This window comes from Malaclemys terrapin, chromosome 2 (assembly GCF_027887155.1).
Source record: "Malaclemys terrapin pileata isolate rMalTer1 chromosome 2, rMalTer1.hap1, whole genome shotgun sequence".
Classification (NCBI taxonomy): domain Eukaryota; kingdom Metazoa; phylum Chordata; order Testudines; family Emydidae; genus Malaclemys; species Malaclemys terrapin.
Genome location: NC_071506.1, coordinates 271,433,675 through 271,449,787, shown reverse-complemented (window position 1 = coordinate 271,449,787; position 16,113 = coordinate 271,433,675). Strand labels below are relative to the sequence as shown.

Sequence of the window (16,113 nt, the reverse complement as noted above, 5' to 3'; positions counted from 1 at the left end):
CAGGGGTGGAGAACTATGGAGTCCTCAGCATAGAGATGATAGTTTAATCTGTGTCTCTAGATAAAGTTGTCCAGCGATAGGGTGTAGATGAAGATCATGTGAGGACCAACAACAGAGCTGTGTTGGACATCTGTGGTGAGAGGGTGCAGCAACCCCACCCAGCAGGTGAGGATAGGAAGTGAAGAAGAATATCATATCCAGATGAAACTAGAAGGGGAAGTTTGTTAGGCAGGATGCAGTTACCTGGGCTGAATTTTAGCTAGGGTGCCCAGGTTAACACAGCTCCAATGAAAAGTGCTAGGACAGAGGTGGCCAAACTTACTGGCCCTCCAAGCCACATACAACAATCGTCAGAAATTCGAGAGCCAGGGCACACCTGGCGGGGGCTAGGGCTTGGGGCTTCAGCCCTGCGGGAGGCCCCTGACAGGATTCGGAGTTTCAGCCCTGCTCCTGCTGAAGCCCTGAGCCCCAGAAGGAGCACCCCGCAGGGCTGAAGCCCCGAGACCCCACTCCCCGCTGGGCAGAAACCCATGCCCCACCAGCCCGCTGAAAGGCAGAGATCCCGAGCTCCCCCTCCCAGTCTGGTAGATGGAGCATGGGGGAGCATTGCAGGGGTTCCACGAGCCGCATTTGTTAAAGCGCCGCACATGGCTCGCAAGCCACAGTTTGGCCACCCCTGTGCTAGGGAGTCTTTAATGACCATTTTACATGTCATCCAAATAGAATAGAGTCTGCAAGGTATTAGTGAACAATGTATCACACAGCCTCCTCTCTCCATCCTTGCCAATGCTCGCAGCCTCAATCCAAGTTTTAGGGACATTAAGCTTAAACTTGGATCTTAAAAACCCTGTGAATATGTGCTCTGCCCCAACTCAGCAGTGCAGGAAGCCTTCCCTTCTTCAGTTAGGTGTTTGGACTTGGCATCTTTGACTTAACATGCTCACTGGCTAAGACAGTCTTTCATTTTGTTTCATTAGACCTCACTTGCGTACGTATTAATTTACATTGTGTTTCCATTGTTTATTTTGATCATTTATCTCTTAATACCTGCTTATCCAGTCTGGATTGAATGAGCCATTGTGTCATGAACCACATGCATATAGACCTATCTGATTCACACTGTGCTTGTTTTCCTGCACCAACATACAATAATGTGAGAGGGTTATCACTGAGAGAAACTGGAGAGTGACATTTGCATCTACATCACAGCCAGACAGATTTTTCAAAGGCACAAATGGGAGTTAGATTCCTACTTGACTCTGAAAGTGTACCTCAAGGAACATAAAGAACAAGAAAAATGATCCATCTAGTCTTGTAGCCTGTCTTAAACAGTAGCCAACGCTGGATGCTTCAGAGGGAGAAATAAGAACCTCACAAATGCATCAGACTATTCAATTCTATACCATGGGAGAAATTTCTTCCTGACTCCAGCTGATGCTTTTGTGCCTTGAAGCATGAAGATTGATAGTGACTTATGACTTACACTAGCAAGGCTAAATTGTTGCTGCTGTTCTTTTTTATATAAATGACTCATCCTTTTTGGAAATCTACTAAGCTGTTAGCCTCAGCTATTCTAAGAAGGAAGTACTATTCTGTTGCCCAAAGAAAAGTCACAGGCTTTTATCCCCCTGTGATGGAGTGCCTCTGACCCTCACTTCCAATTAATGTCTTTGGCCATAACCAAATTTAAATTTGCAGTATTCTCCGGATATGCTGTGAATATCAGCTTCCCATGTTAATTGTCTGTTTCGGAAGATATATTTGTGAGCAAAAAGCAATGTGACAGTAATTTCAATCAGCTTAGTCATATGAATTGCATTGTAATATTTCTGTAAAATTAGCAATAGCTTTAAAAAATGTTACTACTTTGAAGATGTTTACGTAGTATACCAAGAACAGTTTTTATTTATATTGTGGTAGTCCCTGCAGGATCAAAGCTCAAGCCCTTCGTGCTATACAAACAGATAACAAAAATGGTCTTTGCCCCAGGGGGCTTACAGCAGTGGTCCCCAAACTGTGGGGCACACCCCCTTAGGGAGCTCAGAAGAATTTCCAGTGGGGTCTGGGCCAGCCCCACAGGGCAGGGGGCCAGGGAAGGAGTGCCACCTAGCCCTGCTCTGCCCCCAGTTCCGCTCCGGCCCCTACTACTGGCCCTTGGCCCCGCTCTCGGCCGCCAGGCCCCACTCTTGGCTCCCGGCTGCAGCTCTGCTCCTGGACCCAGCCACGGCCCAGCCATGACTCCGTTCTCAGGCCAGGGGGGCATGGAAACATTCCATTACTGGTAAGAGGGGGAGCGACAGGAAAAGTTTGGGCACCACTGGCTTACAGTCTAACTAAAGGAAGTATTCTCATTATAGAGATGGGGGGACGGAACTCATGCACATAGAGAAAGTGACTTTCTCAAGGACACACAAGGAGTCTGTGACAGAGCTGGGAAGTCCCAGTCAAGTTCCTTAACCATGAGATCATCCTTCTTTTCTGTAGAAAGGAAATGGTCAAGTCCATTACATAGTGCTACACTTAGAATTAATATAAATAGTTCTCTTCTGTCAAAACTATAGGACCTCCCAGCAAGACCCACTTCTTCCATGAAGCCTAAATGAAAAGATAGGTTATGGCGGAGTCAGAGATAGCGGAGTGTTTATATTCATGTAAAAATGAATATATATGTATAACAATTGTGTAAATCTGATTGTATTTCTCTCCCTACACCCTCCATAGGTTGCTTGTCATCTTTGATTATAAACTCCTCAGGGCCTGGACTGTAGTTTTATACAGTAACTCCTCACTTAAACTCGTCCTGATTAATGTTGTTTCTTGTTACGCTGCTGATCAATTAGAGAACATGCTCGTTTAAAGTTGCGCAATGCTCCCTGATAATGTTGTTTGGCATCTGCCTGCTTTGTCCACTGCTTGCAGAAAGAGCAGCCCGTTGGAGCTACCTGGTGGGGGCTTGGAAGCAGGGTGGGTCGTCAGCTCCCCTATCCGCTCTCCGCTCCCCTAAGTTCCCTGTACAGCACCTGCCCAGCAGGCTAGCAATTGCCGGGCAGTTCAGCTGTCCCTCCCCCACTGTCATGTGCTGCTCCTGCCCTCTGCCTTGGAGCTGCTCCCAGGAGCCTCCTGCTTGCTGTGCAAGAGGGGGAGGAGGGGTGCTAATGTCAGGGTGTCCCCCTCACCCTGCTCCTGTACCTCATCTCCACAGAGCTGGAGGGGACACCACAGGGCTCAGGACAGAGGAAGGTTGTTATTAGGAGAAGGGAGGTAAATTGTTCTTGTTAATCTCTGAGGATAGGACAAGGACAAGAAGCAATGGGCTTAAATTGCAGCAAAGGCGGTATAGGTTGGACATTAGGAAAAATTTCCTAACTGTCAGGGTAGCTAAGCACTGGAATAAATTGTCTAACTTGCTCTTAAAAATCTCCAGACACCCGTTAGGCATGATCTAGGTGTAGGGGACTGGACTAGATGACCTCTCAAGGTCCCTTCCAGTCCCACAATTCTATATATCAGAGTATACTGCTGAGGCTTCAGTCCATGTTGTCTCTCAGTCTCCCCAGCTATTTCATATAGATGTTGAATACATCAGGACTGAGCTTTGTGGGACTCCATACATAAGATCTCTGGAGGTGGGGGGAAACTAATTGTCTTATCGATGCTCCTGAGTTGCATCAGAAAGGAGGACTTACATTATTTCAGGGAACTCCTGGATAGGCGTATTTGGAGATCAACAGTACGAAGTTCTCCATAAGGGTCTAACAGCATGAATACTGATGTACTTTCCCCTATCTATAGACGAGGGAGAACATTCACCTTATCAACAAGTGCTGCTTCGGTAGCATGTCACACCAGAAGCTTACATGAGAAGGATTTCCAAGCAGTCAAACTGTAGTCCCTGCCCTGAGCAGTGAAGGAGAAAGCTGAGCTGAGATTAACTCCTTGTTCATACGGCACCAGACAGTGAGGAGAGGAAGGATGCTTATAGCTTATTATTATTATTATTAAGTTTAAGCAATTACGGCACCGGAAGGGACTCAGGATATCTGCGTTCTATTCCTAGCTCTGCCACAGACTTCTTGTGTGATCTTGGGCAAAGCATTTTCAGTCCTTCAGTTCACTATTTGTACAATAAGGATAATACTTCCCTGCCTGAAAGGGATGTTAGGATGATGCATTCATTAATGATTGTGAGTTGCTCAGATATTATAGTGATGAGCACTACAGGGAACACTTACAAATACGTTTTCTAAAAGTGCCTTTGCACCCCTTCACAAAGAAGAACAGTCAAATTCAATGAAAAACTTTAAAAGCAGATGATAGTGAGATCGTGTGGATTACTCACCTTTAACTCACTCTACAACCTAGACTGCAAAGGGATTTAAGTATGAAAAGATAGACATCTCTGATTTACCGCAAGTCTCCAAAATGACTGGGACATGGGAAATGCAGACGCTATATATAAAGGAGTCACCTCTTTTTGCATGTGCAAGTCAGATGGATCAGACTGTGACTTCAACCTTGGACAAGGGAGAACCACTTTACCTGAAGTAAATACTAATTTGAATTGTTTGTTTGCTTATCTTCAGCAAAGGCTGATTTACATTTTTATTTAGAATTATATCACATACTACTGACTGATGCTAGGACTAATTCAGTTATGGGAGAGATCTGCTCATGAAGTGCATGGTAATGGGTAGGATGAGATGCATGTAATGGATTTTAACATATGGTTTATTTCCCATCGGAGACTGGGCATAGTCAGTTGATCTCATTCCATTATGGAGCACAGGTTGAACACAGCTTGAAGTCTAATATTAGAAAGCACTGAAGGTGCTAGATTTCAATCAAAAAATCATCCAGTTTATAAAAGCAATTTCATACCTCTTTGAGGCCCAATCCTACAGCTGTTCCAAGCATAGAATTTGAAGTCAATGGCAGTTCTGCAGGCTGAGTGACAGCAGAGCAGAGCTGGGCCCAAGTGTTTATAAAATATCTTTACTGGAGCTGCAGAAAGAAGACATGGCTGCTGGGAAACGTTGTTCCAGATCTTCTCAAGAAGGTCACTGGCCAGAATGACATCACAAAACTGGTAGGAAAAATTCAGGCACCTCCAAAATGTCAAAGGAGGACTTCAAAGAGGCATCACCCAGCCTTGGGAATGAGTAAGACCACAAGAGAAAATCCGGTACATTTTTTTCAGGATTGACCCTCATATAGTTTTCCCATCATCAAGAGAAAATAGGAGACTCTAGATGGAGAAAGCAGTTTTTAGCCAGAAATTACTGTCTTTCACCATCATAAAAATTCAGCGCAAAGATATCACACTATTCAATTTATGCTAATCCACCAAACATATCTCTCTTTCAGTGACTTTGTACATTTTTTCCCCATCTAGTGTCTACATGGGTTCCCTTCCATCCATCTCTCACTCCTGCATCACAGTCTTAGAAGTTCCAACACCGAAAAGAACAAGGCCAGTGACATTAGGATGCTGAACTGCTGATGGAATGGACCAGCTTCTAACATGATTATCCTTTACCCTGAGGTGCAAAATAATAGAGGAAAAAATTGCTGACAAAAGCCAATTTATTTAAGTGTCACTTCTGGATACATATTAATGTCACTAGGACAATATTTGTCATTTCCCCTGCCTTGAGCCACAAAATACAGACACTGTGATAGACTACAAGAGGTCTCATTTAACCATAGAGTTAATATTCTTTGCTTAAGTGTTATTGTGAATCAGAATAGGCCGTTTTGCAGCTATAGGCTGAATTGGCACTTTTTCGGGGAGGTCTACTCTTCATTCTCCAGACTAGATAGCAGGGCCACACACACACACACACACACCCCGGACCTACTGCCAGGACTTTGAGAGCCAGGAGACCCCATCACAACTGGTGCCACTCTAAAGGACGTGGAGCTGCTCTATAACAAGTTTTGAATACTATCTTTCTATGTATTTGTCTGACTGTTGGCAAGGGATGTTTGCCAAATTAATATGCTTGGTTTAGTTTAACAGGAGGCTTCTGAAAAAACAAGCAGGAAGGCAAGGGAGTGGATTCCGATAAGATACGTCCAGGGGGATTAAGGGAGAATGCCTGAGCTATTAAGTAGGAAGCTCCTACTTCCTTGGCTCCCGTTAAATTTTACAGCTTATTTTGCCAATACTGGGAATAAACAGATCAAAAAGACCATAACGAGTTAAAAGGACTCATTGGCCAGAGGTCAGGAAGCTATTCATAGGGAACAGACTGACACCCACAGATATCTGTTTGTTTACTGTACAACACCACACAGCAACGCCTCTCAGTGAATCACAGTAGCTAACCATATTCCTAGGGATAACTGTTGTAATTCAGTGAGCAGTGTTACTGCATTAAGTTAAATTTGATTTGCAGTGTTTATAGCAACAGTGCTGTAGTAGGGACTGGTTTTTTTTCTTCAAAGGAAGTATCACATTAGTACAACAGTGATGCAGAGCAACCCAGCAGTGGCTCCCTTTATCCCTGGTCTAATTCCATGGACACTGGGGACTTACAGCAAGGGATAATCTGGGCCCAAGACTCCCAGCCTCTGCAAACCTAAGTAAAATAAAACGCGTTTATACTACCACAAGCACTATGAAATTACAAGGAGGATGAAACCTTTGAAACATCCTACCTTTCGAGAAGCACTTTTGTCTGAGCTCTCCACATCTCCATCCAGGAATGGCATGGCAAATGAGCTAAGATCCTAAAGGGGAGAAAAGGAAAATTAATGCTTTACATTAATACCTTTCTCCTGCTTTGCTTTAGGTATTCCTATTGTTCTAGTCCACAGTTTTATTCCTGAAACATACACCGGCATACCACATACTACTTCACAAGTAAGCTTTAATAACTGCTGAAAAATAAGGGCCCTCTTCAGCACTCCCTGGCTCTGAAGTCAATGGGAGATTTGCTTGAATAAGGTAGAAGTGCGGAATGCTTTGCAGGCGCCTAGGCCTCATCCCCTGAGGCTAGGTCTACACTAGGGGGGGGAATCGACTTAAGATACGCAAATTCAGCTACGCGAATAGCGTAGCTGAATTCAACATATCCTTTTCGACTTACCCCGCTGTGAGGATGGTGGCAAATGGACTGCTGCGGGTCCCCCGTCGACAGCGCTTACTCCTCCTGACGAGGTGGGAGTACGCGCGTCGATTCAGGGATCGATTTATCCGTCTAGATGAGACACGATAAATCGATCTCCGAGAGATCGATTTCTACCCACAGATCCGGGCGGGTAGTGTAGACTAGCCCTGAGACTCAGAACCTAGGGCCTTATGCTAGGACTTTCAAAGGAGACTAATGGAGTTAGGTATTGAGATTCCACTGAAATTCATAGATGATATTTGGGATATACACACTTGTTCACCAACACAAATATCTTGCCTCTAGCAGTGACATCGTTATTATTTTTATGCACTATTTAAAGCAATTAACAAGAGAAAACATAGATAATCTGAAAATATGTAACATATGTCTAGGAGAGAGAAGATAGACACAGCGTGGAGTTGGGAAAATAACCTATGTACTTTCACAAATTAGAGAGGAGCACACGATTGATGAAGTGAAGTGGAACCATGAGACAAGTATGCACGGTCATCCTTAATTAATGAAAACAAACTGCAATTATATTCCACCCCCCGCTGCCTGTTCTATTTAGATCACTTTCCAGTCTCATCATTTAGACTAACACAGGTTTTTTTAAATTAATAATTAAATGTTTTCTGTAAGGCTCAAGTTTACCATCCATCTGATCAGAGAAGTGGGTAATGCACAACTCACACTATATACCTCTCAGTTATTCAACTTTGTGAACAGAAGTTCTGTAATGAAATACCTAACTGCAGTTTGAGCTTTGGATCCAGGGCTGAACAAATATTTTTCCTGATGTAGAAAACACACACCCCTCTGCCCTCTTCGGTGTCAGTTCAAATGCAGGCCATTTTAGTAGTGGCTAAAAGTTATCAGCTAATGGCTGTTTGGTGGGTCTTCATCTGGTTCCTTATGTAGAAGTGTCTAAATCACAAGAGCCACCACCAAAATTGGCACCCTTTTTGGAAGTGCCATCAGAGAACCTCTATTCAATCCCTCTTTAACAGAAACACTTACATTTGTACCTCATCCAATAGCATAATCTTTTTTTTGCACAGTTCATAAAAACAACTTGTGATTGAACAGTTTTTCATTAAAAATTAACTTTGTTCTCTCTTTTTTGTTTTTGGAGGTGGTGTTTTTTGGGGGGAGAGGAGTTGGGTTTTTTTTGTTTTTTTTTTTTACAATGAAAGTGTGTGGCAAAATGAGCAGATGGCAGAGCAAAAATTGGTCTCATCCCAGATTGCATAATCATCCTAAATGCAAAACATGATTTTTTAAGCACAAACAAACTTCAGACACTCTTAAGGATTGTGCCTTTATAATATTCCAGTTATATAACTAACAACAAGTCTGGACATTTTGGCTTCAATCTCTCCATCTCAAAATTCTCCCCACCCCCATTTCTCTGGCTGGTTTAACAGCAGAACTGCCCGTTTTTCCTATAGGACAATTATTGTAGCCTAGTGGATAAAGTGCCTGCATTGCATTTAGAGGATTCTGCATTCAAACCCCACTTGGGGTTGCATTTACACATTCAATATTTGTGTAATGAAATGCAACCCCAACAGCGAATGTGCAAAGAAATGAAACCCCTTTAATATTATCTATTTGTTCAATGAGATACTGGTGTTTCAGTTCCAACTATTTAATAATTACCTGTACCATCCAAATCCAGGCTGAAGTGCAATGTCATGTATGCAGCAACTCTACACTAAATATTATTTCAAATTTTCATGGAACTTTGCTAGCATGTGGCCCTTAATATGAACTAAAGAATACACTTTGTAGCTCGTTGTACATTTATTCCATGTGCCGGGCTCCCACTCATGTCAGTGGGACACATTGTCCCCTCTGCTTCCATCGGAAAAGGGGACTCAAAACTAGTAAATCTGGGTGGACATACATAGCATAGGAAGAGGTCCCACATCATGCAATTGTCCATCCTGTACTTACCCAAGTCTGTGAAAGCTCCTTTCGGGGTGCAATGATTAAGGCTACGTTTTAGTCATGGATATTTTTAGTACAGTAACTCCTCGCTTAACATTGTAGGTATGATCCTGAAAAATGCTACTTTAAGTGAAACGATGTTAAGCGAATCCATTTTCCCCATAAGAATTAATGTAAATATGGGGGGTTAGGTTCCAGGGAAATTTTTTTCACCAGATAAAAGACTATATATATAGTCTTTATATATATATATATATATATATATATACACACACACACACACACACACAGTATAAGTTTTAAACAATTTAATACTGTACACAGCAATGATGATTGTGAAGCTTGGTTGAGGTGGTGGAGTCAGAGGGTGGAAGAGGGTGAGATATTTCCCAGGGAATGCCTTACTGCTAAATGATGATCTATCACTCGGCTGTACCCTCAACTGTTAACACATTGTTGTTAATGTAGCCTCACACCCTACAAAGTAGTACAAATGGAGGGAGGGGAGACAGCATGGCAGAGAGAGACAGAGACACACAGTGTGTGTGTGAGAGAGAGAGAGAGAGAGAGAGAGAGAGGTGAATCGCCCCTTTAAGTACACTGACCCCACTCTAAGTACATTGCCTTTTTAAGTAGATCCGCAAGTTGGGACAGCAGCTGCTGCCAGCAACCTCCCTCCGTCCTGAGCTCTGTCGTGCCCCCTCCCCCATTCTGTGGAGATGGCCCAATGGCATAAAGGAGCAGAGGGGTGAGGGGGACACCATGTCATTAGCTCCCCTTTTCTTTCCCCTCTCCCCCCCACCCTGTACAGCAAGCAGGAGGCTCCCGGGAGCAACTCCAAGGCAGAGGGCAGGAGCAGCACATGGTAGTGCGGGAAGGGACAGCTGAACTGCCGGCAACTAGTAGCCTGCTGGGCGGCTGCTGCACAGGGAACTTAAGGGAGCTGATGGGGGGTCTGCCGGTCCACCCTGGTTCCAAGCGCCCACCAGGTAGCTCCAACAGGCTGCTCTTTCTGCAAGCAGTGGACAAAGCAGGCGGCTGCCAAACAATGTTATAAGGGAGCATTGCGCAACTTTAAACGAGCATGTTCCCTAATAGATAGTAACAACAAAACAACGTTAACCGGGAGGACTTTAAATGAGGAGTTACTGTAAAAGTCATGGATCGGTCACGGGCAGTAAACAAAAATTCACAGCCCGTGACCTGTCCAAGACTTTTACTAAAAATACCTGTGACTAAAACTTGGGCAGGGGCGGGGGGCAGGGGCACCGCAGGTGCTGGGGAAGGTGGCCCGGATGCTGGGGGAGGTGACCCAGGACCCCCACTGGTGCTGGGGGAGGGGGTTGGCAGGGGCTCCCTACTCGGCTCCCCCCAAATTGCTGCTGCTGCTGCAGAAGTCACAGAAACCGTGACTTCCCTGACAGACTCACAGCCTTAGCAATGAGCCATGGGCATAGGAGACTGTGGGGTTTCTGGAGGCAGAGCTGGGGGTTGAAACTAAAAACCAGGCTATAGGCCTGGTAAGTTTGCCACTTAAAAACTGTGGCACCTGTATTAATGGCCACTTTTGGAAATCTGAGGCCTAAATGACTTGCCCAGACACCCAGGAAGCCTGTGGCAGAGCGGAGACTGGAACACAGATCTCCTGAACTCCAGTCCTTTGCCTTAAGCTTAGGCTACAAATCTTAAAATTGCAAAAGGGATGGTACAGCCCTATCTGCAAGAGCAGAATTTCAGTTACCAAATCCAAACAATTACAGCCTCAAAACTTTACAAATAGCAACAAAATTCTCTTGCACTCTTATGCAATAACGTCCAGTGCCAACCTCTGCATTCACCAAAAAGATCCATCACCCATGTGGTAGCCAAGAGAAAGTTTTTTGGGTTTTGTTTGTTTTGTTTTGTTTTAACAGAAGCGGGAAAAGTCGCAGTGTTCTCCAAAGGGGAATTTCACACCATCTTAAACAGCAACCATCTTTTCATTGCCATCCCTGCAGCCACTAAATTGTGTCCACACACTTCCCACGGCATACAGACTCTCCCCCAACCATGCTGAATGTGCAGTTAATGGTGAACATGACAATCAAAACCACTGGGTTTGCCAAGAACAAAACACTGAGGACATGTCTACACAAGTTTCTGTGCCACAAGTTATACCACTTTTATTAAAACGCTGGAATTAAACCGCTGTCCACACTGTGCTCTTTATGACACTGGAGCGCATCCACATTAGCAACGTCACATGATGCAGGTTTCCCAATCCCATTGTTCCATGAGCATCCTGCTATATTGCCAGCTGCTTTTCAACTGAAGTGTGTGTGTCAGGAAGTGTGAGCGAGTGTATGTGGGGGGGGAGAGTGTGTGTGTTTTGGGGGACAGAGAGTGTGTCAGCATGCTGTCTTGTAAGTTCACACAGCATCAGGAAGCAACCAGTCCTGAGGCAGGGGGAAGGGGAAACCCTGACATCAGCCCCCGCTTCCCTCCCTGGGCTCTCTGCACAGCAATCTCTCTCTTTCTCTCTCACACACACACACACACGCCTCTGTGTTCAACAGCACCAGCATTCCACATTAATGGTTTGTTTTGTGTCCCGGAGCAGATCAGCACAGCACACAACGTCTGTCAGAAACGGTGCTTTGAAAGGGGAGGGGCGCATGTCTCCAGGGCAGCCGAGTTCAAAACAATGAGCAGAGCGGTCACTTGAGGCATTATGGGACAGCTCCAGAGGCCAATTACAGCGCAGAAAGCAATCAAGTGTCTACACTGGCAATAGAGTGCTGGAGCTGCTGCGCGAACAGCCTTACAAATCTCGACGAGGTGGGTTTTTTGCCGCGCTGCAACTGAGGAGTTTCTGCGCACTAAGTGGCTCGGCAATGTGTACACGTCTGCAGTTTGAGCGCAAAAAGCTGCTTTACTGCACAGAAACTTGCCACTGTAGACAAGCCCTGAATGGGAGAGGAAAATACATTCTTATTTCAATTAGCAAACAAAAACTAAATTTAGTGACAGATAAGGCTGCATGAGGACACACTCCATCCACTTAAAACCTAAAAAGTATGAAAAAATGCATTCCTTTCCACCTTCACAATGTCCACATGCTGTTGATAACACACTCCACCACTCAATAAGACTTTCAATTTTATCTCTAACAGATACCCAAAAGCAATACATACAGTACTTCTATTTCAAACTAGCAATCTCATACAAAACCTTAACCTATTTCTCATATAGAATCACAGAAGTGTAGGACTGGAAGGGACCTCAATATATCATTAGTTCAGTCCCTTCACTTAAGACAGGACTACATAATAACTAGACCATTCCCAACAGGTGTTTGTCTAATCTGTTCTTAAAACCTCCAGTGATGGAGATTCCACAACCTCCCTCCCAACCACTGTTCCAGTGCTTAACTACCCTGACAGGGAAATTTTCCTAATGTCCAACCTAAACCTCCTATGCTGCAATTTAAGCCCATTGCTTCTTGTCTTAACGAGAGGTTAACGAGAACAAATTTTCACCCTCCTCCTTGTAGCGACCTTTTATGTATTTGAAAACTGTTCTCATGTGCTCTCTCTGTCTTCTCCAGACTAAACAAACCCAATTTTTTCAATCTTTCCTCATAGTCATGTTTTCTAGACCTTTAATCATTTTTGTTGCTCTCCTCTGGACTTTCTCCAGTTTGTCAACATCTTTCCTGAAATGTGGCTCCCAGAACTGGACACAATACTCCAGCTGAGGCTTTAACAGGGCGGAGTAGAGTGGAAGAATGACTTCTTGTCTTCCTTACAACACTCCTGCTAATACATCCCAGAATGATGTTTGCTTCTTTTGCAGTAATATTACATTGTTGACTCACATTTAGCTTGTGATCCACTATAACCTCCAGATCCCTTTCCACAGTACATTTCCCATTTTGTATGTGTACAATTGATTGTTCCTTCCTAAGTGGAGTACTTTGCATTTGCCTTAATTAATGTCCTTCAATTTACTTCAGACCATTTCTCCAGAGCATTTTGAATTTTAACCCTATCCTCCAAAGCACTTACAATCCTGCCCAGCTTGGTATGCTCTGCAAACTTTGTGAGTGTACTCTCTATGCCATCATTTATATGCTTTTTTATATAAATTATATCAAAATTAGATCTGCATACTTGACCATCACACATTCCATTAACATGAAAAGTTATTCTGCCTTAACACTGTTGTAGTCACTGTTAACATAATTTAATTTTTATGGTGAATTTTGTATTATGGCAAAAGGCACTCTGGAGGTAGAAAGTAGGAAAATTTATCTGAACTTTACCTCTAGACAAAACGAAAATTTCAGGTAAGTCTGAAGAGCCACTACAATGGGTCTTACTCCTGCTTGCAGCTTCCTGGAGGCAGAAATGAGACCTGTCAATCATGGCAGGCTGGGAGTTGCCAGCCTTTGCCATCTACAGATTCCAAAGCTGCTTTGAAGAGCTCATTCCTTTAAACATCAATTCACTTGTTAATAGAAAAAGAATTTCCTATAAACACTTCCTACAACAAAGCAACTTCAAATTTCACCCCAGCTACCAGGGAAGTTATATATAAAATCATGCCCATGAAAAACCATGGAGGAGTGTGACAGTTTAACACTCCCTCAGAACTATAATCCTTATGCCAGACGGGTTGGATATAAAGACTTTCCCACCAGAAGCAAAAAAATGTTTGGGTAAGTTCAGATAAATTTTCTTATTTTTCTTTGCAGGAAAGTCCATGGATCCATTACACTGGGATGTCCAATAGCAGTTTCTCACCAGGTAGGGAAATATGGGATGAATGAGAGATATATATTATTTAATAAAAAAGAATCATCAATCAATTACTGAGTGAGCATAATATGCAAAAGCCTTCCTCCAACAGCAGGGACTGATGAAAATTGCAAATTTAACCTTTATCCGGTAACGAGAAAAAAGTGACATTAATTGTGTCATGGGGAAGTTTGTACCCCAAATGCACTCAGATACCAAAAACAATTTTTAAACGTTTTAGGACCAAAAAAATTATTTAAAATCCAGTGTCATGAAAAAAGTTACATTATCTGTTTTGAGAGAGACTTTTGTTCCCAAAATGCATTCTGAAACTAAGAACAATTCTTTAATGGTTTAGGTGAAAAAAATTAATTCAACTAGCAAATTGAAAGAACTAGCAGTATTTTAATTTAGTGTGAGCGATTTTCACACATCAGCATCAACGTGGAGTGAATAAAATGGTTATCGCATACAAATTCACTGCTTTCTCCACACTGCTTGTGGCCTCTTTTGGTCAGCTGTGTCCAAATGTAGCAGTGTCCACTGCCAAGTTTCCTACATGCTTCGGAGGTATCTATTTTTTGATGGTAGCCAAGGGATAAGACTGCTGTTTTGATGGGCATGGTGAGATGACAGGTAAGCAAGGATTCTTCTCGTTATATGTACATCTACGAGGCACTCTCCCAGATTGACAAGGAACAAATGCGCTCTTTGTCTTGGTTGAGTGTTGTGCCAAGCGGGATTGTTGCTGACCCAAATGACAAAACTTGCAATTCCAGCAACATCAAGCATGTTGAAGCAAAGAACCGCTATTTATTTTGCGCCTTCCAGGAGCATATTCTTGTTAGATGGTCCATGTTATCAACACCACTTTTAGTATCATTGTAGTAGAGAGTTATGTAGGGTTTCTTTTTATCTCATTCTACAACCTTGTCATGATGCATGATCGATAAAATTATTACTGACTTGCCCTCCTTTGGAATATAAGAGAAATCAGGGTGATTGGCCCAGCAAACCCAAACACTGATGACAATTGTTCTCTGCTGAGATGCGAGTGCATCTCACTGGGTATATCTGGCTTGTTTCATTGGATTGTTCCAACATAGGTCAAATTTTCATTGAGCAGGTCTTCAGCAAGCTGAGGACCGGTGAAGAAATGATCCCCAACCACATTTCTTCCAATCTTATGCCAGTGCTGAACAGAAGCTCCTCATTGTCTGAAGACGAACTTGAAAAATCAGCGGAAACACAGTCTTCCTTCTCAGAGCAACTCTCAATACGATCTGGCACAAAGTCATTATCACCCAATACATTGTCATCACACGATGACTCGCTTTCAGAGTTACGAATCATTTTTATAAGGTCAGAAGCAGAATATTGTGCCTGATTGTTTGCCATCTCAAACTGCGCAACACAGAAAATCCCCTCAAGAGTCTCCTGAGTCTGTATTGTTTGGAGCACAAGACCTAGACAGAAAATCCTCTCAAGCATGGGCATCGGGTATCATAGATACGGGAAGGCGTTGCCTTCACAAACAGCCTGACGTCCCCCCGCCCATGCTCTTCCCTGGGGCAGTCAGGCTGGGGGCTGCGGTGTGCCCTCAGGGCCACGCCACACCACCTGTCCTCCCAGTGCTGGGGCCAGGGCCGCTCCGCCTGCCCCGCACTGGGGCCGAGGCCACTCCAGCCGTGCCGCCTGCCCGGGGATGGAGGTGCTCCGGCCGCGTTGCCTGCCCACCCGCCCAGCGCTGGGGCTGGTTGCTCGGCCGGGGGGAGGGGAGGTATGCCTTCAGGGCAGGGGGGCTGGCTGGCCAGGCATCAGGCCACACTGCCACAGTGGGGGGGAGGGGGCCTGGGGGCACTGGTCAAGGGCCAGCGGCCACAGTGGGAGCTGGGTTCCAGTGGGCGTGGAATGGGCAGGACATGGGATGGAAAGGGCAGGGCTGGGGGGCTAGCGTCCCCAAGCCAGGGGTTCACCTACCACCCATGCTCTCAAGAGTGTTAGGTGAAGAGAGCCAGCATCAATCCATTCTGTGTTGAGGATACCAATCAAGCCTGGATTTTAAGGGAACAATGTCCCTGGAGTACCTTCTACCTTAAGGTTACTGGATACAACAACCACGGTCTTTGCAATGCATTATGAATAAGCATATGCTAACTATTACAAGACAAGATACTTTTGTCAATCTGAATGCAATAGCTCATGAGCATGAGTGCCAAACTCAGAGCAGACTGTCAAGAAGCAGGGCACAAACCACAAATTGGTTG

The 16,113-nt window shown here is 44.2% G+C and overlaps 1 protein-coding gene across 5 annotated transcripts in view; it reads right to left on the bottom strand.

The window, feature by feature from the left end:
- Window positions 1–16,113, bottom strand: part of PRKAG2 (protein kinase AMP-activated non-catalytic subunit gamma 2) — a 398,056-nt gene that overhangs the window by 284,177 nt on the left and 97,766 nt on the right. For 4 of the 5 annotated variants that reach the window (XM_054021185.1, XM_054021186.1, XM_054021187.1 and 1 more), the window contains exon 2: window positions 6,661–6,732. In XM_054021185.1, the coding sequence (XP_053877160.1) occupies window positions 6,661–6,732 (72 nt within the window). Of the gene's footprint in view, window positions 1–4,878; window positions 4,930–6,660; window positions 6,733–16,113 lie in introns of those variants that run through there. The other variant, XM_054021189.1, reaches the window with a different exon arrangement.